Source organism: Bos grunniens, chromosome 5 (genome assembly GCF_055505025.1).
Source record: "Bos grunniens cultivar Pamir isolate PY7600 chromosome 5, Bosgru_T2T1.0, whole genome shotgun sequence".
Taxonomy (NCBI): Eukaryota; Metazoa; Chordata; class Mammalia; order Artiodactyla; family Bovidae; genus Bos; species Bos grunniens.
In genome coordinates this window covers 103,851,555-103,878,834 of record NC_141169.1, presented here as the reverse complement: position 1 = coordinate 103,878,834, position 27,280 = coordinate 103,851,555, and the positions used below count along the sequence as shown (strand labels likewise).

The 27,280-nt window shown below is 41.7% G+C and overlaps 1 protein-coding gene across 1 annotated transcript in view; it reads left to right on the top strand.

Annotated features, from left to right (window-relative positions):
• LOC147372839 (antigen WC1.1-like) overlaps positions 1-23,052 on the top strand; it is a 41,916-nt gene extending 18,864 nt beyond the window's left edge. Inside the window, exons 6-12 of the mRNA XM_086404355.1 lie at positions 8,403-8,495; positions 10,230-10,544; positions 17,006-17,047; positions 17,140-17,448; positions 17,704-17,736; positions 18,284-19,910; positions 22,881-23,052. Of these exons, the coding sequence (XP_086260481.1) occupies positions 8,403-8,495; positions 10,230-10,544; positions 17,006-17,047; positions 17,140-17,448; positions 17,704-17,736; positions 18,284-18,486 (995 nt within the window). The 3' untranslated portion in view covers positions 18,487-19,910; positions 22,881-23,052. The remainder of the gene's footprint in view (positions 1-8,402; positions 8,496-10,229; positions 10,545-17,005; positions 17,048-17,139; positions 17,449-17,703; positions 17,737-18,283; positions 19,911-22,880) is intronic.
• The last annotated feature ends 4,228 nt before the right edge of the window (positions 23,053-27,280 follow it).

The following is a 27,280-nucleotide window of genomic DNA, read 5'->3' as shown; positions in this document are numbered from 1 at the left end:
CCTGCAGAATAGCACAGCTAGCTCCGACAGTCATCTTGAAATAGATCTGATCAGTGCCACCTTTATTGTTTGAATTGCAGTTAATCATCAGTTCTAGTGTTGGTTTGTTCCCATTTCCTTGAGGCCAATTCTTGGAATTGTGTAAGATGAAGAAGGGCTTCCCTGTTGACTCAGATGGTAAAGAATCTGCTTACAATGCAAGAGACTCGGGTTTGATCCCTGGGTTGGGAAGATCCCCTGGAGAAGGAAATGGCACCCCACTAGTCTGGTCATCATGTAATTTACTTCTACCACCTGGTAGGGATTTCAGCATCTGCAAAACAGCTCAAAGGATATGGCTCAGAATGTTAGCTATAGCCCATGAGGAGGAACTAAAAATCCTTGACTTTGTTTAGGGCTAAACTATTATTATTTTATCCTATTTGACTGGTTTGCTTTGTTTCTGAAAAATTTTCATTTATGTGATTAAATTTATTCTTTGGCTAAGGCTTTTATACAGACAGAAGCAGGTGCAGGACATGAGGGTGGTCTGTCCTGAGAAGGCTCCATAAGGTCCTGCTCCATAACCTTCTCATTGTTCACTCATTTTTTCAGGGGAAAGAAGTGCTAAGAAATGCTAAGAAGTGCTATGTCGGGAAAGAAATGCTTAGATGAATAATATTTTTATGAAACATTATTATTTAAGGGTAATAATAGAGAACAAAGTACAAACAATAAGTGTATAGCTAGGTTATGTTCCCCAACCCAAATCTACAAAGAGAACATTCACAGCACCACAGAATCACTATTGCCTCCCAATAGCTGTGTCCTCCTCCTCTCCAGGGAAGACTGCTTACCTAAGACTTGTACTGCCATAGAATATTTTGTCAGTTTTTAAACTTTATGTATAACCACACAGAATGTTTTCTTTCATGTCTAATTTCTCACTCATGATATTGTTTATGGCAACATTGTATTCAATTTTATTACTATAGAGTATTCCTTTGAATGATCACATGACCATGCATTGATCCATTCAACTAGTGGCAGAAATTTGAGTTTGTTGCCAGGTTTTGACTATTACAAATACAGTGGTGCAAGTTACCATGATGATGACTTTTGGAATAAATATTTATTATGTTTTTTGTGTGTTTAATTCTGTCTTATATTTTTATTTTCTTAATGGTATGGGGTACTTCAATGAGCCAAGTTACTAATCTTAAGTTAATTCATTCACCTTTTTTACTGTACATTAGTGCTCCTTCAGTCAGTCAGTTCAGTTCAGTCACTCAGTCATATCTGACTCTTTGCAATCCCATGGACTGCAGCACTTCAAACTTCCCTGTCCTTCATCATCTCCCACAGCTTGCTCAAGCTCATATCAATTGAGTTGGTGATACCACCCAATCATGTCATCCTCTGTCATCTCCTTCTCCTGCCTTCAGTATTTTTCAGCATCAGGGTCTTTTGCAATGAGTCAGTTCTTCCCATCATGTGGCCAAAGTATTAGAGCTTCAAACTCAGCATCAGTCCTTCCAATGAATATTCAGCACTGATTTCCTTTAGGATTGACTGGTTTAATATCCTTGAAGTCCAAGGGACTCTCAAAAGTCTTCTCCAACACCACAGTTCAAAAGCATCAATTCTTCAGTGCTCAGCTTTCTTTATGGTCCAGCTCTCACATCCATACATGACTACTGGAAAAACTATAGCTTTGTTGGACCTTTGTCAGCAAAGTAACATCTCTGCTGTTTAATATGCTATCTAGGTTTGTCATAGCTGTTCTTCAAGGAGCAAGCATCTTTTAATTTCATGGCTGCAGTCACCATTTGCAGTGATTTTAGAGTCCAAGAAAATAAAGTCTGTCACTGTTTTCATTGTTTCCCCATCTATTTGCCATGAAGTGACGGGACCAGATGCCATGATCTTCCTTTTCTGAACGTTGAGTTTTAAGCCAACATTTTCACTCACCTCTTTCACCTTCATCAAGAAGCTCTTTAGTTCCTCTTCACTTTCTGCCATAAGGGTGGTGTCATCTGCATATCTGAGGTTATTGATATGTTTCCCAGCAATCTTGACTCCAGCTTGTGCTTCATCCATCCCGGCATTTCGCATGACATGCTCTGCATAAAAGTTAAATAATCAGGGTGACAATATACAGGCTTGACGTACTCCTGTCTCAGTTTTGAACCAGTCCCTTGTTCCAGTCCATAGAGCTCCTTATATCCTTCTAGAAAGAACTTTGTCTACTCCAAAATCACAGAAATGCTTTCTGAGAGTATCTCACAGAAGTGTAATTACTTTTCTTTTGCATGTAGTCATACAGTGCTTCTAGGATTGATAACTGTGTAGGATAAGGGTCAAGTGTCATGTTTTCATATGGGCATCCAGTTGACTGAAAATCTTCTCCTGGAAAGACTATTCCCTAGTGCAGTGCCACCTTTGTGATAAACAAAAGGGCACATGTGTCTGAACACTTCTTTTAGACTTTCTATTCTATTCCACTGTGTCATTTGTCTATCCTTCAGCTGTACCACATTTTCTTAATTATTGTAATTTTATAGTAAATCTTGAACCTTCCCTGGTCGCTCAGATTGTAAAGAATCTGTCTGCAGATTCTGTGGGAGACCTGGGTTTGATCCCTGGGTTGGGAAGATCCCCTGGAGAAGTGCATGGCAACCCACTCCAGTATTCTTGCCTGGAGAGTCCCCATGGAGAGAGGAGCTTGTTGGGCTATAGTCCACTGGGTCACAAAGAATCGGAAATGACTGAGTGACTAAAAACACAGAGTAAGTCTGGGTAACTTTAATTTAAAGAAGTTATGTTGTTGCTGTTCTTCCTAACTGCCTTGGTCATTCTTGGTTTTTGTATTTTGTATACATTTTTGAGCTGAAGCTCCGATACTCTGCCACCTTATGTGAAGAGCTGAGTCATTTGAAAAGACCCTGATGCTTGGAAAGATTGAAGGCAGGAGAAGAAGGGGACAACAGATGAGATAGTTGGATGGCATCACTGACTCAATGGACATGAGTTTGGGTAAATGCTGGGAGTTGGTGATGGATAGGGAAGCCTGGCGTGCTGCAGTCCATGGGGTTGCAAAGAGTCAGACATGACTGAGTGACTGAACAACAACATAAATTTTGAATCATCTTGTCATGTTTCACACACACAAAAGCATCAGGGAATTTTATTGAGGTTAGCTTTAATCTGTATATAAATTTGAGAATGATTTATTTTGACAACATTGAGTTTCCCAAATCATTGGCAAAATATATCCCTTCATTCAGTTTGGTCTTGAATTACTCTCAGATGTTTTGCACATCTTTACCTAGGTTTTCTCCTAGGCATTTTATAGGTTTGATGTTACTAGTATTTCCTTTAGTGAAGGTTCTAGGAGTGAATTCTCTCTGAACTTTATCTGGATTCCCCAAACGTTAGGTTAGTATTTTGCTTTAATCCTTCTTTTTTTCTTTCTTTTCTCTCCCTCTCTCTCTCACTCTAGTTTTCTCTCTCTTTCTCTGTCTTGTTTTAGCTTTCCCTATCTCTCCTCCTTTGTCCCTCTCCTGCCCCATTTTCCACCTGAGTATGTAAAATCTTTCTGGATTAAGTTGCAGACAGGATGCTCCTTTATCCCTCCCCCTCCCCAACAACAACAACAAAAAACTTCAGGGAATTTCCTTACATAACCACAGTTCAATCAAACCTTTAGAGATATCAGCCCCAGATAACATCTAAGTGCAACCACATGAGAGACCCCAAAGATAGAACTGCCAAGTTGAGTCTTTCCTAAATTACTGACCAGGAAATTATGATCAAAATTAAAAAAAAAAAATTCCTTCAACTACTAAGTTTGGAGGGAAACTTTGTTATACAGTATTGTTAACCAGGCACTTACCATGTAACCAGCTTTTCTATATAGAGGAATATTTATCCTCTCATCTTCCATTTTACTATTTCTACTTTATATTGATCTAATGTGCTGATAGACTCATTCTCTAGTTCTTAATTTCAGCTGTTAACTTTTTCAGCTGTAGAATTTTCATTTGTTTTTGTTATCATTTCTCTGCCAAGACACACATCTTATTAATTAATTCTTTGAGGACTTTAATCATGGCTATTTAAATTCTCTGTCAGACTATAAAACTCTTAGAGGAAAACATAGGCAGAAGATTCTTTGACATAAATTGCAACAAGATCTTTTTTGACCAACCTTCTAGAGTGAAGAAAATAAAAACAAAAATAAACAAATAGGACCCGATTAAACTTAAAAGGTTTTGTATAGCAAAGGAAACCATAAACAGAACAAAAAGACAACTGTCAGAATGGGAGAAAATATTTGCAACTGAAATGAAACAACTAACAAGCGACCGATCTTCAAAATGCACAAACAACTCAATATCAACAAACCAAACAACCCAATTGAAAAATGGGAAAAAGACCTAAACAGACATTTCTCCAGACATACAGATGGCTAACAAGTACATGAAAAGATGTTCAATATCACTAATTACTAGAGAGATGCAAAACTGCAGTCAGGTATTACTTCACACCAGTCAGAATGTCTATCATTAAAAAAATCTACAAACAATAAATGTTGGAGAGAATGTGCAGAAAAGGGAATCCTCCTACATATGGGTATGTAAATTGGCACAACTACTATGGAGAACAGTCTGGAGCTTCCTCAAAAAACTAAAAATAGAATTATCATATGACTCAGCAATCCCACTCCTGGGCACATACCTGGAGAGAATCATCATTCAAAAAGACACATTCATCCTAATGTTCACTGCAGCACTATTTACAACAGCCAGGACACAGAAGGAACCTAAATGTCCCTCACAGGAGGAATGGATAGAGAAGATGTTGTACATATATAAAATGGAATATTACTCAGCCATAAAAGAATAAAGTTGTGAAATTTTCAGAGACATGGATAGACCTAGAGATTGTTATGTTTGGTTTAGTTCAGTTCAGTCACTCATCATGTCCAACTCTTTGTGACCCCATTGACTGTAGCACAAGAGGGCTCCCTGTCCATCACCAACTCCCAGAGATTACTCAAACTCATGTTCACTGAGTTGGTGACGCCATCCAACCATCTCATCCTCTGTCATCCCCTTCTCCTCTCACCTTCAATCTTTCCCAGCATAAGGGTCTTTTCAAATAAGTCAGTGCTTCACATCATCAGGTGGCCAAAGTATGGAGATTCACCTTCAGCATCAGTCCTTCCAATGAACATTCAGGACTAATTTCCTTTAGGATGGACTGGTTGGATATCCTTGCAGTGCAAGGGACTCTCAAGAGTCTTCTCCAACACCACAGTTCAAAAGCATCGATTCTTTGGTGCTCAGCTTTCTTTATAGTCCAACTCTCATATCCATACATGACTATTGGAAAAACTATAGCCTTGACTAGATAGACCTTTGTTGTGAAAGTAATGTCTCTGCTTTTTAATATGCTGTCTAGGTTGGTCATAACTTTTCTTCCAAGGAGTAAGCATCTTTTAATTTCATGACTGCAGTCACTATCTACAGCGATTTTGGAGCTCAAAAAAATAAAGTCAGCCACTGTTTCCACTGTTTCCCCATCTATTTCCCATGAAGTGATGGAACTGGATGCCATGATCTTTTGTGTGTGTGTGTGAATGTTGAGCTTTAAGCCAACTTTTTTAACTCTCCTCTTTCACTTTCACAAAGAGGCTCTTTAGTTCCTCTTCACTTTCTGCCATAAGGGTGGTGTCATCTCCATATCTGAGGTTACTGATATTTCTCCCAACAATCTTGATTCCAGCTTGTGCTTCATCCAGCCCAGCGTTTCTCATAATGTACTCTGCATCTAAGTTAAATAAGCAGGGTGACAATATACAGCCTTGACATACTCCTTTTCCTGTTTGGAGCCAGTCTGTTGTTCCATGTCCAGTTCTAACTGTTGCTTCCTGACCTGCATACAGATTTCTCAAGAGGCAGGTCAGGTGGTCTGGTATTCCCATCTCTTTTAGAATTTTCCACAGTTTATTGTAATGCACACAGTCAAAGGCTTTGGCACAGCCAATAAAGCAGAAGTAGATGTTTTTCTGGAACTCTCTTGCGTTTTCAATGATCCAGCGGATGTTGGCAATTTGATCTCTGGTTCCTCTGCCTTTTCTAAAACCAGCTTGAACATCTGGAAGTTCATGGTTTGCGTGTTGAAGCATGGCTTGGAGAATTTTGAGCATTACTTTGCTAGTGAGATGAGTGAAATTGTGTGGTAGTTGAGCATTCTTTGGCATTGTCTTTCTTTGGGATTGGAATGAAAAGTGACCTTTTCCAGTCCTGTGGCCACTGCTGAGTTTTCCAAATTTGCTTGCATATTGAGTGCAGCACTTTCACAGCATCATCTTTTAGGATTTGAAATAAGATTGTTAAGTAGAATGAAGTAAATCAGAAAGAGAAAAACAAATACTGTATAACATCACTTACATGTGAAATCTAGAAAAATGGTAGAGATGAACTTACTGCAAAGCAGAAATAGAGACACTAACCTAGAGAACATCATATGGATACTAAGAGGGGAAATGAAGAGTGGGATGAATTGGGACATTGAGATTGACGTATATGACATATAGACACTATTGATGTGCTGTGCTGTGCACTTAGTCATATCCGACTCTTTGCAACCCCGTGACTGTAGCCCGCCAGGCTCCTCTGTCCATGGGGATTCTCCAGGAAAGAACTGTGGAGTGGGTTGCCATACCCTCTTCCAGGGGATCTTCCCAACCCAAGGATCTCTTGCATTGCAGGCGGATTCTTTACTGCCTCAGCCACCAGACTCAGAAGCCCTACACTATTGATACTAAGTATAAAATAGATATTGCCTGGAGAATCCCGTAGATATGGAGCCTGATGGGCTACAATCCATAGTGTCACAGAGTCAGACTGAAGTGACTTAGCATGCACACACACATAAATTTTGCCAACAAAGATCTATCTAGTCAAGGCTATGGTTTTTCCAGTGATCATGTATAGATGTGAGAATTGGACTATAAAGAAAGCTGAGCACCAAAGAATTGATGCTTTTGAACTGTGGTGTTGGAGAAGATGCTAGAGAGTCCCTTGGACTGCAAAGAGATCCAACCAGTCCATCCTAAAGGAAATCAGTCTTGGGTGTTCACTGGAAGGACTGATGTTGAAGCTGAAGCTCCAATACTTTGGCCTCCTGATGCGAAGAGCTGACTCATTGGTAAAGACACTGATGCTGGGAAAGATTGAGGGCAGAAGGAGAAGGGGATGACAGAGGATGAGATGGTTGGATGGCATCATCGACTCGATGGACGTGGGTTTGGGTGGACTCTGGGAGTTGGTGATAGACAGGGAGGCCTGGTGTGCTGTGATGCATGCGGTCACAAAGAGTCAGACACTACTGAGCTACTGAACTGAACACATAAAATAGATAAATAATAACGTATTGTATAGCACAGGGAATTCTACTCAGTGCTCTGTGGTGATGTAAATAGGAAGTAAATCCAAGAAAGAGGGGATATATATATATGTCATTGTTGTTTGGTCGCTGAGTTGCATCTGACTCTTTTGTGACCATGGACTGTAGCCTGAGACACTCCTTTGTCCATAGGATTTCCCAGGCAAGAATACTGAAGTGGGCTGCCATTTCTTTCCCCAGAGGATCTTCCCAACCAGGGATGGAACCCCAGTCTCCTATTGGGCAGGCAGGTTTTTTTTTACCACTGAGTCACCTAGGAAACCCTTACATGTATATATAACGTATTGAATTTGCTGTAGAGCAGAAGCTACCACAATATTGTAAAGCAATTATGCTCAAATAAAAATCAATAAAAATAAATAAAATAAACTCTCCGTCAGGTAACTCTAAGAGCCAAATACCCTGGGAAATTTTTTTAATGTTTTTTTTTTCCTCTTGTTTTCCATGAGATCTCTTTTATATAAGTGTTTTTAAAAATCACAAACATTGTAGATAAAAAATTGTACAAATCCTTCAGAAAGGATTTTGTTTTGCTTACTCTATTTAGGGGTAGATTAAGGATAGAGCAACTTATTTAACTCATTCTTAGGGCAAAGCTTGGCTTAAAACAGGAATCATGGCATTGTCAGGACCAGGGCTGTTCATAGAGAAAGGGAACACTAAGATTATGGTAACTTTACTGGTATGTTACAGCTTTCATCTCAGCTCCATCACTAGGTCATTATTATTATTATTATTATTATTTTATTTTGAATTTTTTACTTTGTATTGGGTTTAGCCGATTAACAATGTTGTTACCGTTTCAGGTGAACAGGCAGGGACTCAGCCATACATATACATGTATCCATTTCCCCCCAAACTCCCCTCCCCTCCTAAAAATTATTTTGCTTAACTGAGTTTCCTGCTCTTCAACTCTCCCAACCCTCTAATCATCGCTCTTTTTTCAGGAAACCACACCCAGATGCTGCCCCAGTGCAATAACTCTGTGTCTGAACAAGCAGGGTCTGCAGCCTCAGAGGAGAGCGCCCCCTACTGCTCAGGTGAGAGTTCCACAGGACAGAAGACCCTATTCATTCCCCAGGTCAATGCCTCATTGTTCCATTTCTCTCTCGTCAGACAGCAGACAGCTCCGCCTGGTGGATGGGGGCGGTCCCTGTGCCGGGAGAGTGGAGATCCTTGACCAGGGCTCCTGGGGCACCATCTGTGATGACTACTGGGACCTGGACGATGCCCACGTGGTGTGCAGGCAGCTGGGCTGTGGAGAAGCCCTCAATGCCACGGGGTCTGCTCACTTCAGGGCAGGATCAGGCCCAATCTGGCTGGACGACCTGAACTGCACAGGAAAGGAGTCCCATGTGTGGAGGTGCCCTTCCCGGGGGTGGGGGCGGCACGACTGCAGACACAAGGAGGATGCTGGGGTCACCTGCTCAGGTCAGCACTCCACACTGTCCACAGGCTAGGGGAGGGGAGGGCCCAGGAGGACGGGGGTCTGAACCCTGAGGGAGAGATGCTGAAAGGACCAGAGAAGGAGGCTTCCTCCCATGGAGCCTGTCTTTCCAGCAGACGTGAAGAGGAGGTGCTTTCACTGCCTCCTGCAGCAGCTGAGATTCTGGTCCTTTCTCCTCAGTAGTGTTTGCTGGCAGAGCCTTTTCTGTTTTCCTTGAAATCAGGGCTCACTCTTCTGGTACATATGGTAGAGAAGTCTTAAAGCCAAGGTCTAGTTTTTTTGTTTTGTAACAAATTATCACATAGTTAATGGTTTAAAAGAACACATGTACTTCCTTACACTTCTGTAGCTTAGATGTCCAGCAGGAATCTCACAGGATGGGGATCAAGGTTTCAGTAGGGTCACATCACCTCTGAGCCTCTGGGGAAGAATCTGTTTCTTGTCTTTTCAAGCTTCTAAAAACTGCCTGCCTGCCTTCGGTCATTACCCCCTTCTGTTCATCATCAGACCAGCAACGCTCCACCTCTCTAACTGTTATACATATTCACATCTCCCTCTAACCAGAACGAGGAAAAGTATTCCACTCTAAAGAATAGTGAGTCTAAGATTGTGATTAGACTGTGCTCAGGTGAGAGAAGGCAATGGCAACCCACTCCAGTACTCTTGCCTGGAAAATCCCATGGATGGAGGAGCCTGGTAGGCTGCAGTGCATGGGGTCCCTAGGAGTCAGACACGACTGAGTGACTTCACTTTCATGCACTGGAGAAGGAAATGGCAACCTATTCCAGTATTCTTGCCTGGAGAATCCCAGGGATGGAGGAGCCTGGTGGGCTGCCGTCTATGTGGTTGCACAGAGTCAGACACGACTGAAGTGACTTAGCAGCAGCAGGTGGTTAATCCATCATATTTCAGGGTAATCTCAAGGTCCTTAGCTTAATCACATCTGTAAAGTTCCCTTTGCCAGATAAGGAAACAGTCACAGATCCATTATTCTATCTGCCTCCACACTGTCCACATCACACCCCTTTCATATACTCTTTTAGATGTTTTGTCAGGAAGCAGGAGTCAGCTCCCTCTCCCTGCAGGTGTCCAGGTTGGTCTTTCTCTCAGTTCATATCTGCTACATCATGGTGTTAGAAATATTTAGAAAGACAGACACAAATGGACAAAGTCAGGTGAAAAGGAGACAAGTTTCACTCTGGTCATCTAATGGATTTGCTTCCTCAGCTGGGTCAGAGATGAGTGTTCACATTTTTGGGGAGAGAGGAAAACCCAGAGCACTGAGTGGGGTGCTCACTGTGTCCTGTCTCCTCTCTTTCAACCTTAGAGTTCCTGGCCCTCAGGATGGTCAGCGAGGACCAGCAGTGTGCTGGGTGGCTGGAAGTTTTCTACAACGGGACCTGGGGCAGTGTCTGCCGCAGCCCCATGGAAGACATCACTGTGTCCCTGATCTGCAGTCAGCTTGGCTGTGGGGACAGTGGAAGTCTCAACACCTCTGTTGGTCTCAGGGAAGGTTCTAGACCACGGTGGGTAGATTTAATTCAGTGTCGGAAAACTGATACCTCTCTCTGGCAGTGTCCTTCTGGCCCATGGAAATACAGTTCATGCTCTCCAAAGGAGGAAGCCTACATCTCGTGTGCAGGTGACCTATGTGTGTTTCTGTGTCTTTCCCAACTCTTTAGGATGTTGTTAGTGAGATTTGATATTTTAAAATCTAAGTAATGGGTTTAAGTTGAGTTTATAAAATGAAGCTTGGATGGAGCTTATTTAATCTACATGTTCCAAACTTGCTTTATTAAAATTTTTTAATTGATACAACATTATATTTTTTGCTGTGTTCAACATAATGCTTATATGTTTGTGTGTATTGATAAATGATCACTACAGTAAGTCTAGTTATATATATATATATGGGTCCATATATATAGATCCATATATATAGTTAAAAATTTTCCTTCATGATGAGAATGTTTAAGATGTATTTTCTTGCCATCTTTCAAATAGACAATACAGTATTCACTATAGTCACCATGCTGTATGTTATATCTCTTCACCTATTAATTTTATAATTCAAATTTATACCTTTTGATTACCTTTGCTCACACCAAATCCCCCACCTCTGGCAGCCACCAACTACTCAACATCTCTGAACTTGCTTTTTGTTTTAATATGAACATATAAATGAGATTATATGGTATTTTTCTTTCTCTGATTTGTTTCACTTAGCATAATGCCCTCGAGGTCCATCCATGTTGTTGAAACTGGCAAGATGTTTTTCTTTTTTATGGGTGGATATAAGTCTATATTTGGAGAAGGTGATGGCACCCCACTCCAGTACTCTTGCCTGGAAAGTCCCATGGATGGAGGACCCTGGTGGGCTGCAGTCCATGGGGTCGCAAAGAGTCGGACATGACTGAGCGACTTCCCTTTCACTCTTCACTTTCATGCATTGGAGAAGGAAATGGCAATCCACTCCAGTATTCTTGCCTGGAGAATCCCAGGGATGGAGGAGCCTGGTGGGCTGCCATCTATGGGGTTACACAGAGTTGGACACGACTCAAGCGACTTAGTATAAGTTTATACTACATTTTCTTTATCCATTCATCAGTGAAGACTTACATTGTTTGACTCATATATATTGCTATAAAATACTAAAAGGTAATACTGTTAAAGTGCTGCAGTCAATATGTCAGCAAATTTGGAAGTTTCATCAGTGGCCACAGGACTGGAGAAGGTCAGTTTTCATTTCAATCTCAAAGAAGGGCAATGCCAATGAATGGTCAAACTACCTCACAATTGTGCTCATTTCACATGCTAGCAAGGTTATACTCAAAGTCTTTCAAGCTAGACTTCAGCAGTAAGTGAACTGAGAACTTCCGAGATGTACAAGCTGGGTTTAGAAAAGGCAGAGAAACCAGAGATCAAATTGCCAACATTTGTTGGATCATAAAGTAAGCCAGAGAATTCCAGAAAAACATCTGCTTCATTGACTACATAAAGCCTTTGACCATGTGGATCACAATGAACTGTGGGAAATTCTTAAAGAGATGAGAATACCAGAGCACCTTACCTGCCTCCTGAGAAACCTGTATGCAGATCAAAAAGCAGCAGTTGGAAATGGACATGAAACAACCGACTGGTTCCAAATTGAGAAAAGAGTTCATCAAGGCTGTATATTGTCAGCCTGTTTATTTAACTTGTATGCAGAGAACATCATAGGAAATGCCAGGCTGGATGAATCACAAGCTGGAATCAAGATTGCTGTGAGAAATATCAGCAACGTCAGATACACAGATGATACCACTCTAATGGCAGAAAGCGAAGAGGAACTAAAGAGCCTCTCATTGAGGGTGAAAGAGGAGAGTGAAAACGCTGGCTTACAGCTAAAAACATTCTAAAAACCTTCTAAAAACTAAGATCGTCAGCACTTCATGGCAAATAAAAGGGGAGAAAGTGGAAACAGTGACAGATTTTCTTTCCTTGGACTCCCAAATCACTGCTGATGGTGACTGTAGCCATGAGATTAAAAGAGGCTTGCTCCTCTGTGACAAAGCTAGACAGAGTATTAAAAAGCAGAGACATCACTTTGCTGGCAAAGGTCCATATGGTCAAAGCTATGTTTTTTCCAGCAGTCAAATCTAGACGTGAGAACCGGCTTATAGAAGAAGCTAAAAAGAGTTGATTCTTTTGAATTGTGGTGCTTGGATGCCACAATTGAATTGAGAATCCTTTGGGCAGCAAGGGGATAAAACCAATCCATCCTAAAGGAAATCAACCCTGAATAGTCATTGGAAGGACTGATGCTGAAGCTGAAGCTCCAATACTTTGGCCATGTGATGAGAAGAGCTGACTCATTGGAAAAGACCCCGATGCTGGGAAAGATTGAAGGCAAAAGAAGAAGGGGGCCACAGAGGATGAGATAGTTAGATAGCATCACCAGTTCAGTGGACATGAATTTGAGCAAACTTTGGGAGTTAGTGAAGGACAGAGGAGCCTGGCACGCTGCAGTCCATGGGGTTGCAAAGAGTCAGACACAACCTAGCAACTGAACATATGTTGCTGCAATGAACATTGGGTTTTCAAGTTAGTGTTTTTGTTTTCTTCAGATAAATACCCCAAAGTGAAATTCCTAAATCATATGGCAGTTCTATTTTTAATTTTTGATGCACCTCAATACTGTTTCTATAGGGGCTGCATCAACTTACATTCCCTCTAACTGTGCAAAAGCTTTCCTGTCTCTTCACATTCTCCTCAACTCCTGTTATTTCTTCTTTTTGATAAAAGCCTTTCTAGAGGATATGAGGTCGTATCTCATTGTGGTTTTGATTTGTATTTTCTGATGATTAATAGTGTTGAGCATGTTTTCATGTACCTATTGGCAAGTTGTATGTATTCTTTAAAAAAATGTCTATTCAGGTTCTCTGCCCATTTTTAAAAAATCAGACTGTTTTTTGCTACTGAGTTGGAAGAGTTCCTTGTGTATTTTGGATAATAATCCTTACCATAAATATAATATGCAAATATTTTCCCCAATTACACAGGTTGATTTTTCACTTTGTTGATGGTTTCCTTAATTGGGCAGAAGCTTTTTAGCCTTATGTCATCACAACTGCTTGTTTTTACTCTTGTTCCCTTTGCTTTTGGTGTCAGATCCAAAAAGTCATCACAAAGACTGGTGTAAAGGATTTTATTTTCTGTTTTTTCTTGTAGAAATTTTATGGCTTCAGGACTTGTGATCAAGTCTTTAATCTATTTTGAGTTAATTTTTGTGAATGATGTAAGATAATGGTCCAGTTTCATTTTTTGCATGTGGCTGTCCATGGTTCCCAATGCCATTTACTGAAAAAACTGTCCTTTTCCCAGTGTATATTTTTGGCTTCTTTTCAAAAATTAATTGACCATAGAAATGTGGGTTTATTTATGGACTTTCTATTCTATTCCATTGATCTCTGTGTTCATTTTTATACCATCGACATACTGTTTTGATTAATATAGCTTTGTAATATAGTTTGAAATCAAGAAGCACGACACCTCCAGCTTTGTTATTCTTTCTCAAGATTGCTTTGGTATTGGACGTCTTTTGTGGTTCCATGCAAATTTTAGGATTGTTTCTTCAGTATCTGTGAAAATTTCCATTGACATTTTGATAAGGATTGCAGTGAATCTGTAGATTGCTTTGGGTAGTATGGGTATATTAATAATATTATATCTTCCAATCCATGAGCACAGAATATCTTTCCATTTATTTGAGTCATTTTCAGTATCTTTCATCACTGTGTTTATAGTTTTCAGTGTACATGTCTTTCACCTCCTTGGTTAAATTTATTCCTAGATATTTTATTATTTTCATGCAAATGTAAATAGAATTGTTTTCTCAGTTTCTCTTATAGCAGTTTGTTGTTACTGTAAAAAAATGCATATGATTTTTGTATACAAATTTTTCTTCTACAACTTTATTGAGTGTATTAGTTCTCATATTTTTGCTGAAGTCTTTAGTGTTTTCTACATGTAATATCATGTAAGGGGATTTCTTTTCTCTTGACTCTGATGGTAAAAATCTGTCTGCAATGCAAGAGACCCGGGTTCAGTCCCTGGGTCGGGAAGATCCCCTGGAGGAAGGAATGGCAACCCACTCCAGTATTCTTGCCTGGAGAATCCCAATGGACAGAGGAGCCTGTCAGGCTGCAGTCCTTGGGGTTGTGAAGAGTCAGACACGGCTGAGTCTAACACTTTCACTTTTCAATCTGCATATAGTGTCAGTTTTGCCTCTTCCTTTCAGATTTGGATATCTTGAGTTTCTTTTTATTTCCTGATGGATCTGGATAGGACTACCAAAACTAAGTTGAATAAAAGTGGTGAGAGTAGACATTTTTGTCTTGTGTCTGATTTCAGAGGAAAAGCTTTTGTTTTTTTACAGTCAAGTATGATGTTAGCTGTGTACTTTTCATATGGCCTTAATTATGTTGAGATGCAATCTTTTTCTATACCTATTTTATAAAAGAGTTTACTGTAAGTGGATGTTGAATTTGTCAAACACTTTTTCTGAATCCTTTGAGGATATGATTTTTACCTTCATTTTGTTTATTTGGTGTATCACATTGATTAATTTGTGAATGTTGAACTATCCTGTATCCTTGGAACAAATATCACTTCATCATGGTATATGATTCTTTTAGTGTATCATCAAATTCAGTTTTCTAATATTTTGTTGACAATTTTTGCACCTGTACTTATCAGAGTATTAGCCCATAATTTTCTTTTCTCATGGTGTCCTTATGTGGCTTTGGTATCAGACTAATGTTGGCTTCATAAAATGAATTTGGAAGTGTTCTTTTCTTCTGTTTATGGAAGAGTTTGAGAAGGTTCCACCACTAAATACTGTTACATTGGAAATTGAGATTTCAGCAATAAATTTTGAATGAAATAAATAAATGTTGGTGAGGGCAACAAATAGTCAAACCATAGCGCCTTATTCCTTCAACATTTCTCTCTCTGTTTCTCTCTCTCCTTCCCTCCCCCTCCACACACACAAACACACACACCTCATTCAGGTGCACCTTGAAGGGTATGCTGGATGTTGCCTGAAACCCATAGCTAAGAGAATGTGAGATCAGATTCTTCAAAAGCAGAGGCTCACTCCCTTCCTTGCCTCTTTTTGCTCATCTCTTTGTCTTTTTCATTTGAAGGCCAAAGAGGCATTAAACTATGAGACCTTTTATTGATGATATTTTCCCTACAATTAAACCCTGTGAATTGAGAGGTGGTAAAGTCTTTGACCATGAAAATGAGCAACCCGCTCATAGAGGTCCTGCCATCATTTTCTCAGAGGTTCTCTGCATAGAGTGGGTAGGAGTTTTGATAGGATGATCTGGAAAGAATATATAAATATTGATAGTTTATGACAGGTACTATTTACCCTTCTGTGTTTTTGAATTTATATTTATTTCTCTCAGCTTCAATTCTTTTATGTATATTTTCAGTCTTTTGTTTATTGTTTCTGCATCTTCTCAATACAAATTGTTCTCAGTAGGCTTTTTTTTTTAACTCTGACAAGAATTTCTGGCTTACTCAGTGTGTACATATATGTGTCCATTTATCTTCTCAGAATTCTACTAAGTTTTTCCTGTATACTTCCTTTTTAAGAGATTCCTAACCAACACTATGAGCCCAAAGAAACTGCCTGCAGTGTGGGAGACCTGGCTTATTCCCTGGGTAGGGAGGATCCAGTGGAGAAGTGAATAGCAATCCACTCCAGTATGTTTGTCTGGAAAATCCTATGGACAGAGGAGCCTGGTGGGCTGCAGTCCATAGGGTCATAAAGAGTTGGACATGACTGAGTGACTAACACACACACACACACACATAACCAACACTACATTGTGGAGCAATTATCTTCCAATTAAAAATAAATTCAGAAAAGAGAGTTTCCTTTTACAACAGTAGTCTTCACTTGCCCACTTGTCACACTGAATAATAGGTAAGAGTAGTTTATAATCTATCTAATAATTTTCCATTAAAATTATGTACATGAGATTTTGAATATAAATTGACTCTGTGCTTCTGGACTGATTATTTTTAATATGAACTATTATCATAGACTGTTACCATTAATTTATATTTGGTTTACTATTTCACTGATTAGTATGAATTTTAAAAAAGAAATTTTATTTCACTGAATTTTATTTGTCTATTCATTCATATAATAAATATTTATCAAGCCCCTCTCTAGGTATTTCAAAATGGTTTTCCATAGATATTTGTTGAATGAGTGCATACAATGTGCAGGCACTGTCCTAATAGCAGAAACATGGCACATATAAGATATATAAGGTCCTTCTTCTAATGGAACTTTCATTCAGAGGGGAGTGTGTACATTCGTAGATGTCTGTGTTTATATTTGCTGTGGGGTGTGAAGACTGATAAACAAGTAAATATTTAAAGATATTTCAGCTGGTGATCAGATGCAGTGAATGTTTCAGTCCAGGAGATAATGAGCCTGTTTTCACATGTCATTTGCACTGAGCCGTGGGTCTTAGATAATCTTATGTGGAGACAGGAACACCCTCAGCTATTTCTGATCCACTATTTCCCTTTTGTTTGCAGGAAGAAGACCCAAGAGCTGTCCAACTGCTGCCCCCTGCACAGGTACGCCGGCCCCGCCCCATTGCGTGTGGCTCCCAGGGGGTCCTTCCTCTCACCAGGGGAGTCACAGGAGGGGCTGCTGCCTTCTCAGACAGAGAAGCTCCGGCTCAGAGGAGGACACAGCAAGTGCTCAGGGCGGGTGGAGGTGTGGCACAGTGGCTCCTGGGGCACCGTGTGCGATGACTCCTGGAGCCTGGCAGAGGCTGAGGTGGTGTGTCAGCAGCTGGGCTGTGGCCAGGCCCTGGAAACCCTGAGATCTGTAGCATTTGGCCCTGGAAATGGGAGCATCTGGCTGGATGAGGTGCGGTGTGGGGGCGGGGAGTCCTCCCTGTGGGACTGTGCTGCGGAGCCCTGGGGGCAGAGCGACTGCAAGCACGAGGAGGATGCTGGTATGAGGTACTCTGGTGAGTGAGGGGCTCGGGGTCCACCCTGGGTGAGCTGGGGGCAGCGCAGGGGCAGTGGGCTGGGCCGGGCGTGGTGGGGAGTGTGTGTTCAGACATCCCGGGTGCTGGGGCTCTGATCTAGGATGAGGGAGCTGGGAGGACTGGACACTGATGCTGTGGAGACTGAGAGGGGTGATTTCAGGCTCAGGAGGGAAAAATGGTTTGCCCTGCATTCTGGCCAATTCTTCTTCCCCACACTACTGTTTTTCTCTTTAGGTGTAAGGACAACATTGCCCACGACTACAGCAGGTACTGTGATCCATCCACGGGCAGTAGAGAATACTCAGATACTGGGGACCTATTCTGTGGGCCCTCTGACAACTCAGAAGAGGAAAGAGTCTGAGGAGCCATGGCTGTTGGGGAGGAGCCAGGGCATTACACTGGGGAAATCCCCTGCCTTGATGTCCAGGGTCTAATGTTCTCATGCCCGGGGTCCAAGAAAGTCTGGTTTCCATGTTGTAGAATCTAAGGATCTCCCACCTGCCCTTGAGTGTTGCTCCTCATCAGAGAGGTGCAGGTCCCTGGACTGTTTGATGCTCTGTCTCCTGAAGCCCAAGAGAAGGGATGAGCTGGGTCCTCAGAGACTGTCTCGGCAGGGCAGCTTCCTGACAATCCCAATCTCTGCCTCGGGGCCACACTGGCCAGAGTGGAGTTGACTTGTCTCAGGACAAGACCCGGGGGAGCCCTGACATTGTATGAGGCTGAGATGCCATTGTCCAGAGCTCCTGAAAATGCTGACACAGGAGATTTCTCTGTGCCCAAGACTATCTCCAGCCCTTTTTCCTGTTCTCCTTAGGGACCAGAACAACCTCAAATTCTCTCCCTGGCATCTTCTCCCTGCCTGGGATCCTCTGCCTTATCCTGGGGGCCCTTCTCTTCCTGGTCCTCGTCATCCTGGTGACTCAGCTGCTCAGATGGAGAGCAGAGCGCAGAGGTGGGCTGCAGGGGGAACTGGGGACCAGGGAGAGTGTGTGGAGGCAGGAGATGGAGCAGATGTGAGGAGGGGAACCTGGGCCAGGTACTGTTCTGAGTTGCAGACTCCATGTGCTCCGTGCTGAGCTCTAAGGGCTGAATAGACAGAGGTTCTTAGGACTGGGGTGTGAACTCGCATAAGTCATGGCCTCTCCTGTGAGACCAGACAGAGTTGGCCCTGAGCTGTAATCAGGGTCAGATGAGGGAGAAGGTGCTAACATGGTGCATGGGGTAGGAGACGATGCTGAGGTCCTGGCAGCCCCCATGTGAGCACCAGGGAGATGAAGGTGGGCTGGCTGGATCGGGGTATCTGGGGAAGCTTCTCTGACCTGCTGGGGGGTCTCTCAGTCTTATCTAGCTATGGAGATACAGCTTCTTGCTGAAGCTGTGTATGAGGAGCTCGATTACCTTCTGACCCAGAAGGAAGGTCTGGGCAGCCCAGGTGAGTGTCTCTGTCTGTCCTCCTGGGATCTCTGGTTGTCACCACCCACTAGCTGTGCACATCTTCTCAGCATCTGCAGACCCCATGTGTGCCCCAGGCTCACAGAGACGGCTCCTCCAAAGAGGCAGGATGGCCTCTCAGAGCCCCGTGACCTCCCAGCCTCTGTCTACACTGCAGAATCCAGGCCTGTCCCTTCTCAGCCTTAACACAGGTCCCGTGGGTGTGGGGAGGGTCATGATGTGTGTTGTGTGATGTTTGTCTCCACTTGAGGCTTCCCGTCAGATTTCTCACTGACTAAACTGCCGTATTACACCAGGGATGGTGAGGACAACAGTGACTACAGATCCAGTCCAGGAAATAGAGGTGGACCTGCCTTGGCTGGGCTCTGGGGAGGAGAGTTTCCCTTATAGAGAGGAGATTTAAGGGGAATGGTTTTCCTTTGATGGACCAGAGGCATCCCTTGTGTCCACATGGGGTTCGTCCTTCTCCTTTTCTGGCTGTTCTGTGATGTGTCACGTCGGGACTGGTCTCTCTGTGTCCAGAATCACCACAGGCACACAATGTTTTAAAAATTAACATTTGTAAAGCACAATTTTTCAAAGTACTTTAGCAATGCTCAGTGGTGGAAGAGTTGCTTTGAGATATGTAGTTTCCACCAGAAAATATTAAGATATGTAAAATCATGTTTTGGCTTATGGACACATCAAAATGAAACATGGATCTTAGAGAAAAAAGTCTTTTGAAACAAGGAGTGACTGGTGCCTCTATTCAGAAACTCAGAAACTCTGGGTCATAAGGTATCTTAGGTATTCCCCAGACCAACCCACTTTGTGGTTTTATACACTCCCATGTCTGCTCTTGGAACCCCCAGATCAGAGGACTGATGTCCCAGCTGAAAATTACGATGATGCTGAAGAAGTACCAGTGCCTGGAACTCCTTCTCCCTTTCAGGGGAATGAGGAGGAAGTACCCCCAGAGAAGGAGGATGGGGTGAGGTCCTCTCAGACAGGTGAGTGGGGTCAGTTGATCTCCTGCAATCTTTCTATCTGATAAGGGTGAATTTGTGCTCCTCAATGCCCAGCCTCCCTAGAGATTCAAAATATAGGTAATCTTATACATTTGATACCATCATCTTGACCATATGCCATATTTAATGCTGTCAGACTCCTTGCAAGGAGTGAGGAATCACTCTGCTTTTGGCATTTATGTCTCCATAATGTGACATAAACTTATCACTTTTTATGTGATATACTTGCATAAAGGTTTATAGATTATGGAATTTCCTGGTGGTCCAGAGGTTTGAATTCTGCACTTTCACTGCTAGGGCCTAGGTTCAACCCTGGTCAAGGAACTAAGATCCCACAAGCATTATGTCATGGCCGAAAGAGAAACTTATTGATTAATTGAGCATATTTAAAAGAAAGCTAAGCGCTGAAGAATTGATGCTTTTGAACTGTAGTGCTGGAGAAGACTCTTTAGTGACCCTTGGATGGCAAGGAGATCAACCCAGTCATATTAAAGGAAATCAATCTTGAATATTCATTGGTAGGATGGAGCTGAAGTAGAAGCTCCAATACCTTGGCCACCTGATGTGAAGAACTGACTCCTTAGAAAAGACCCTGATGCTGGAAAAGATTGAAGGCAGGAGGAGAAGGAGATGACAGAGGATGAGGTGGTTGGATGGTATCACCAACTCGATGGATATGAGTTTGAGCAAGCTCTGGGAGTTGGTGATAGACAGGGAAGCCTGGTGTGCTGCAGTTCATGGGGTCACAGAGAGTCAGGCATGACTGAGTGACTGAACTGAACTAAACCAAATTCAAAGGTAGAACAAGTGTTTTAATAATATCTTTGCACGGTCACATACATGAAGGCAAACCATTCAATATCACAGTAATCCAGGTCTATGCTGAATCAGTAATGCTGAAGAAGCTGAAGTTGCCGTTCTATGAAGACCTACATGACCTTTTAGAACTATCATCTAAAAAAGAGGTCCTTTTGATTATAAGGGACTGGAATGCAAAAGTAGGAAGTCAAGAGATACCTGGAGTAACAGCCAAATTTGGCCCTGGAGTACAAAATGAGGCAAGGCAAAAGCTAATAGAGTTTTGCCAAGAGAACACACTGGTCATAACAAACACCCTCTTCCAACAACACAAGAGAAAACTCTACACGTGGACATCATCAGATGGTCAGTACTGAAATCAGATTAATTATATTCTTTGCAGCCAAAGATGGAGATGCTCTATACTATCAGCAAAAACAAGACTGGGAGCTGACTGTGGCTCAGATCATGAACTCCTTATTGCCAAATTCAGACTTAAATTGAAGAAGGTAGAGAAACCCACTAACCATTCAGGTATGACCTAAATCAAATTCCTTATGATTATACAGTGGAAGTGACAAATAGATTCAGGGGATTACGTCTGACAGGCAGAGTGCCTGATGAATTATGGTCGGAGGTTCGTGACATTGTACAGGAGGCAGGGATCAAGACCATCCTCAAGAAAAAGAAATGCAAAAAGGCAAAATGGTTGTCTGAGGAGGCCTTACAAATAGCTGAGAAAAGACAAAAAGTGAAACCAAAGGAGAAAAGGAAAGATATCTCCATTTGAATACAGAGTTCCAAAGATTAGCAAGGAGAGATAAGAAAGCCTTCCTCACTGATCAGTGCAAAGAAACAGAGGAAAACAATGGAATGGGAAAGACTAGAGAGCTGGTCAAGAAAATTACAGATACCAAGGGAATATTTCATGCAAAGATGGGTACAATAAAGGACAGAAATATTATGGACCTAACAGAAGCAGAAGATATTAACAAGAGGTGGCAAGAACACACAAAACTATACAAAAAAATCTTCATGACCAAGATAATCAGATGGTGTGATCACTCACCTAGAGCCAGATATTTTGGGATGTGAAGTCAAGTGGACCTTAGGAAGCATCACTATGAACAAAGCTAGTGGAGGTGATGGAATACCAGTTGAGTTCTTTCAAATCCTAAAAGATGATGCTGTGAAAGTGCTGCACTCAATATGCCAGCAAATTTGGAAAACTTAGCAGTTTTAATAATATCTTTCCAAGCCATAGGACTGGAAAAGGTCAGTTTTCATTCCAATCCCAAAGAAAGGCGATGCCAAAGAATGTTCAAACTACCGCACAGTTGCACTCTTCTCACACTCTAGCAAAGTAATGCTCAAAATTCTCTAAGCCAGGCTTCAACAAGGCATGAACCATGAAATTCTCAATGTTCAAGCTGGATTTAGAAAAGACAAAGGAACCAGAGATCAAATTGCCAAAATTCGCTGGATCATTGAAAAAGCGAGAGAGTTCCAGAGAAACATCTACTTCTGCTTTATTAACTATGCCAAAGCCTTTGACTGAGTGTATCACAATAAACTGATATTTCAGTAGCTGCAAGAAGACCCTCATTCTCTAGAAGAGAGTATTTCTCCATCTGTGGGCCTGTGTAGTTTCTGGGGAGGAGATATCTGTGGGTGCACCTGTGATACTATTTGTGGACATTTGGGAACAGGAGTCAAGTCAACTAAGAGCAGACTTGGGTTGTGAGTGAGGAATTCAGATTTTTCCTGTCTCCAGTCTCCCTCTTATTGTGAATTTGCATCTATCACCTGTGAAAGGAGAACATTTAAATTCCCTTTTATGATTCTTACCGTTGCTGGGCATCTCCTTGGTATTGTGTTGCCTGGAAGCAGGTCTCCCAGAGCTCCTGAGCACGGGTCTCCTGTTATGCAGGATTTCCCCATGCACTGAGGCCCAGGAGACCACATGCACTGGATCTGAGAGGACAGCTGGGATCCATCCTCACTGGAACTCATGTGAAATAGCCTGAGCCTCCCTCCCCACACCTGGGTCCCAGGGATGCTTTGTCATAAGCACTTGCTTGACTCCCTTCCACCAGAGAGTTCTGTCCCATCCTCGTGTCTCAGTTCTAATCAAACTTCTCTTTTCTATTTCAGGCTCTTGTCTGAACTTCTCCAGAGAGGCAGCTGATCCTGGGGAAGGAGAAGAGAGCTTCTGGCTGCTCCAGGGGAAGAAAGAGGATGCTGGGTACGATGATGTTGAACTCAGTGCCCTGGGAACATCCCCAGTGACTTTCTGTGATGCTGTATTAACTAGGAGATGAAGCCTCGGATATTCTAATTGCCTGTATTTCAATAGAGTAGTGCTGACCTGGAATTGTGTCATATGAAAATTGCTCAAAATGAAATATTCTTAAAAATTAACTTTTTGCTGTGCTGTTAATTTATCAAGCTCCATGTCAAACGCTTTTAGAGGATTGGTCCTCAAATGCCATCTTTCTCAAAGGAAATGAAAGATGAGTGAGCTGACCTGCTTTCTCACTTGTCTTAGAGGCTAATAAGGGCATGCTCTCAAGTGCTCCAGGTCACTCTTAAGGATGTAAACTTGGTCTATATTCACACACTCCTTCCTAACAAGATGAACTCATGGGAAAACAAAACAAACCAAATAATTATAAACACCTCTGAGATGTCACATCACCAGTTTGTAACTTGTTCTTGGACACCAGACTGTGTATGAGTTTCAAAGTGGAAGGTTGGCTGGTGGGAGAGAATGGATATAGCTTTCCTTATCCTGCCTCAATATTCACTGGCCAATTAAAACTCTAACTGAACATAACTACCTCTTCCTTTTTCATCTCTCATTTATTCCTTTAGTGGATACAGACACCTCTTTGCTCATCTCCTATGTCTATCTGATTATCCAATCCTTATAAATCCATTCTTTCTTTTCCATCTCTTCCTACCATTTCTTTAGGATGCTGCTATTTCTTGTCTCTCCAAGGATCTCTCCTTCTAAGTGAATTATATCAGTTCATATATGTCTTCAAGTTGATGGAAGGCAAATTGGTGCTCACCCACACCCTATATTCAGATTGGACAAGAAGGCAAGAAAATGGAGACCTAGGCAGAGGAGATCCAGAAGAATAGATGTAGATAGAAAGATCAAGAACATTTGGCTATTTATGTTTCAGAGATATAGATGGAAGCATCTGACATGACTGATCTCTTAAAGGAAGAATTTCAGACCAAGGGGCTTCTTTGAAAACATCTATTTTTCAGATATTTCAAGATTGTTTCAATATTGCTTATACAGTGTCAGACTTTATTTTTTTTGGCTCCAAAATCACTGCAGATGGTGATTGCAGCCATGAAATTAAAAGATGCTTACTCCTTGGAAGAAATTTATGACAAACCTAGACAGCATATTCAAAAGCAGAGACATTACTTTGCAACAAAGGTCCATTTAGTCAAGGCTATGGTTTTGAACTGTGGTGTTGGAGAAGACTCTTGAGAGTCCCTTGGACTGCAAGGAGATCCAGCCAGTCCATTGTAAAGGAGATCAGTCCTGGGTGTTCATTGGAAGGACTGATGCTGAAGCTGAAACTCCAATATTTTGGCCACCTCATGGGAAGAGTTGACTTATTGGAAAAGACCCTGATACTGGGAATGATTGGGGGCAGGAGGAGAAGGGGACGACAGAGGATGAGATGGCTGGATGACGTCACCGACTTGATGGACATGAGTTTGGGTGAACTCTGGGAGTTGGTGATGGACAGGGAGGCCTGGCATGCTGTGATTCATGGGGTCACAAAGAGTGGGACACGACTGAGTGACTGAACTGAACTGAACTGAAAATGTAATTGTGATCCTGCTGTGACTCCTCAGTGTAGAGAGAGATGGCATGAAGAAGTGACAAAGTAAAGATTACGTTTACACAGCACTACCCCTGCAACCCTCCCTGCCCCCCACCCCCACCCCTGGCCAATTCCATTGTGGACATGTGGAGAAGCTGCTGAACTAATATAAAACCTGAGAGTGCTGACCTGCTTGTGAGCTGGACCCACCCAGTTACTTGGTTGATGACTCTGGATGGTTTCTAGGGCTCCAACCTACACTCACGCTTGCAGTCTTCATAGTTCTAGGCTGTGCTTGGGGATGGGAAGAAGCCCAGGGCTTCTTCCAGGGCAGCTCACATGGCTATTCACTTGGGAAGTGATGAAATAGAAGACATATGATGAAATAAGGCACACACACGAAGAAGCTCAGTGAACTCCAAAAAACACAGATAAACAATTAAATTCAGGAAGACAATATAAGAAGAAAATAAGATTTAAAAAAATTTCTCATCATCATTATTATTGATTTTAATTTTTGGTTCATGAGTCTTTGTTGCTGCACATGGGCTTTCTCCAAATGCAGCAAGAAGGCACTACTATTCTTTGTGGGCAGCAGGTTTCTCTATGTGCAGGCTTCTCTTATTGTGAACAGGTTCTAGGCACCCAGGCTTCAGGGGTTGCAGCATCGCCTCCTATTTGTGATTTGCGGGTCCTAGAGCTCAGGCTCAGTAATTATTGAGCTAGGGCTCAGTAATTGTTGAGCTAGGGTGTTAATTCACAGAATAAATTCAGATTTTTTTTTAACAGAGATAGAAATCACAAAAAAGGAAGTAAACAGGGAGTTTGCTGATGGTTTAGTGGTTAGGTTTTGATGCATTTGCTGCTGTTGTCTGGATTCAATCCCGGTAGGGGAACTGAGGTCCCTCAAGCTTTGCAGTGAGGCAAAGAGAATAACAGAAGGAACAAAACAGAAAAATGAACCAAACAGAGATTCAGTTGCTTAAGATTCAGTTCAGTTCAGTGGTTCAGTCGTGTCTGACTCTTTGTGACCCCATGGACCGCAGCACGCCAGGCTTCCCTGTCCATCACCAACTCCTAGAGCTTGCCCAAACTCATGATCATTGAGTCGGTGATGCCATCATCCAATTGTTTCATCTCCTGTCATTCCTGTTTCCTCCTGCCCCAAATCTTTCCCAGCATTAGGGTCTTTCCTAATGAGTCAGTTCTTCCCATCAGGTTGTCAAAATATTGGCGTTTCAACTTCTGCATAAGTCCTTCCAATGAATATTCAGGACTGAATTCCTTTAGGATGGACTGGTTAGATCAGTTGCTTAAGACTACAATGAATGGAATGCAACAAAATGAAAAATTGTTGATGCTACCTAGAGCATCAACAACAGCAGAAGACTCTGTAACTTAGAATGCAGGACCATTGAGATTACCCAGCCAGGGGACAAAGAAAAAGAGGAATGAAAAAGAGTGAAAGAACCTGTGTGAACTATGGGATAACTTTCACAGAAACAACCTGCACATTATTGGAGTCCCAGAAGGAGAAGAGAGGGAGAAAGGGACCCAGATTATACTTAAAGAAATAATACCAGATAAGTCCCAAATCTGATGAGATTTAGACATCCAAGTTCATGTAGCTAATAGGTCACTCCTCAGAGTTCATTCAAAATGATCATCCCCCAGACACATTGCTTGTAATCAAGAAGAAGAGAGAATTTTATAAGCAGCAAGATAAAAGTAAATGCTCACCAAAAAGAAATTCCCTTAAAATATCAGTGAACTTTTAAGTAGAAACCTGACTGTCCAGGAGAGAAAGGATGATATATTCAAACTTTAGGAGAAAAAAAAAGCCTACCAACCATGAATACTTTTCTCAGGAAGGTTGTTTTTCATAAATGAAGACGATATAAAGACTTTCCCAAACAAACAACAGTTGAGGGAATTCATTAGGCTTGTCTTACAAGATTGCTGAGGGGAATTCCTCAAACTAAATGAAGGATGCTAATTGTTATATGAAAGAAGTGAAAATATGCAACAGACTTGTAAATGTAAATACTGAATCCAATTCAGCATCCTCTGACACTGTAATATGGTAGTGTGCTAGTCAGTTAGCTTTAGTCTAAGGAAAGTATTAAAATAGCTATAGAGAAAAATATTTTGTTAGTGGATACACAATATAGAGAGAGGTAAATTGTGACATCCAAAACAAAATGCATAGAAGGGGATAAAAAGGTAGAGCTTTTGCATGTCATTGGAATTAATTTGTTATCAGTGTAGTATTTACTGTTGTCCCACTAAGATGTTTTATGTGAGCCATGTTTTATGTGAGCCATGTGGCAACAAAAATGTAAAAACCTACAGTAGATTCACAAAAAGTAACAAGAAGGGACTCAAAGAGCAACATTATCCAAATGTATCAGTTCACAGTTCTAACTGTTGTGCAGAACAGTTGAGTTGTCCTGGTCTCCACATCATCTTTCAAGATCAGCCGAAGAGGACTGTCCTTCGAAAAGTGAAAGACTAATTAAGCTGTCTGTTATTTTAAGCCAAAGAAGTCTTTTGGCACCTCATCTCCTTCCTTATGTCATATCGATGGTGCAGCTGTACTTTTTTAATTGCAAATTTTCTTCCTGTGATATTGCTGTGTGGTTTTAATGAAATAACTGCCAATGATAAATCATATGAATATCCTGTCTCCTCAGTTGGGTT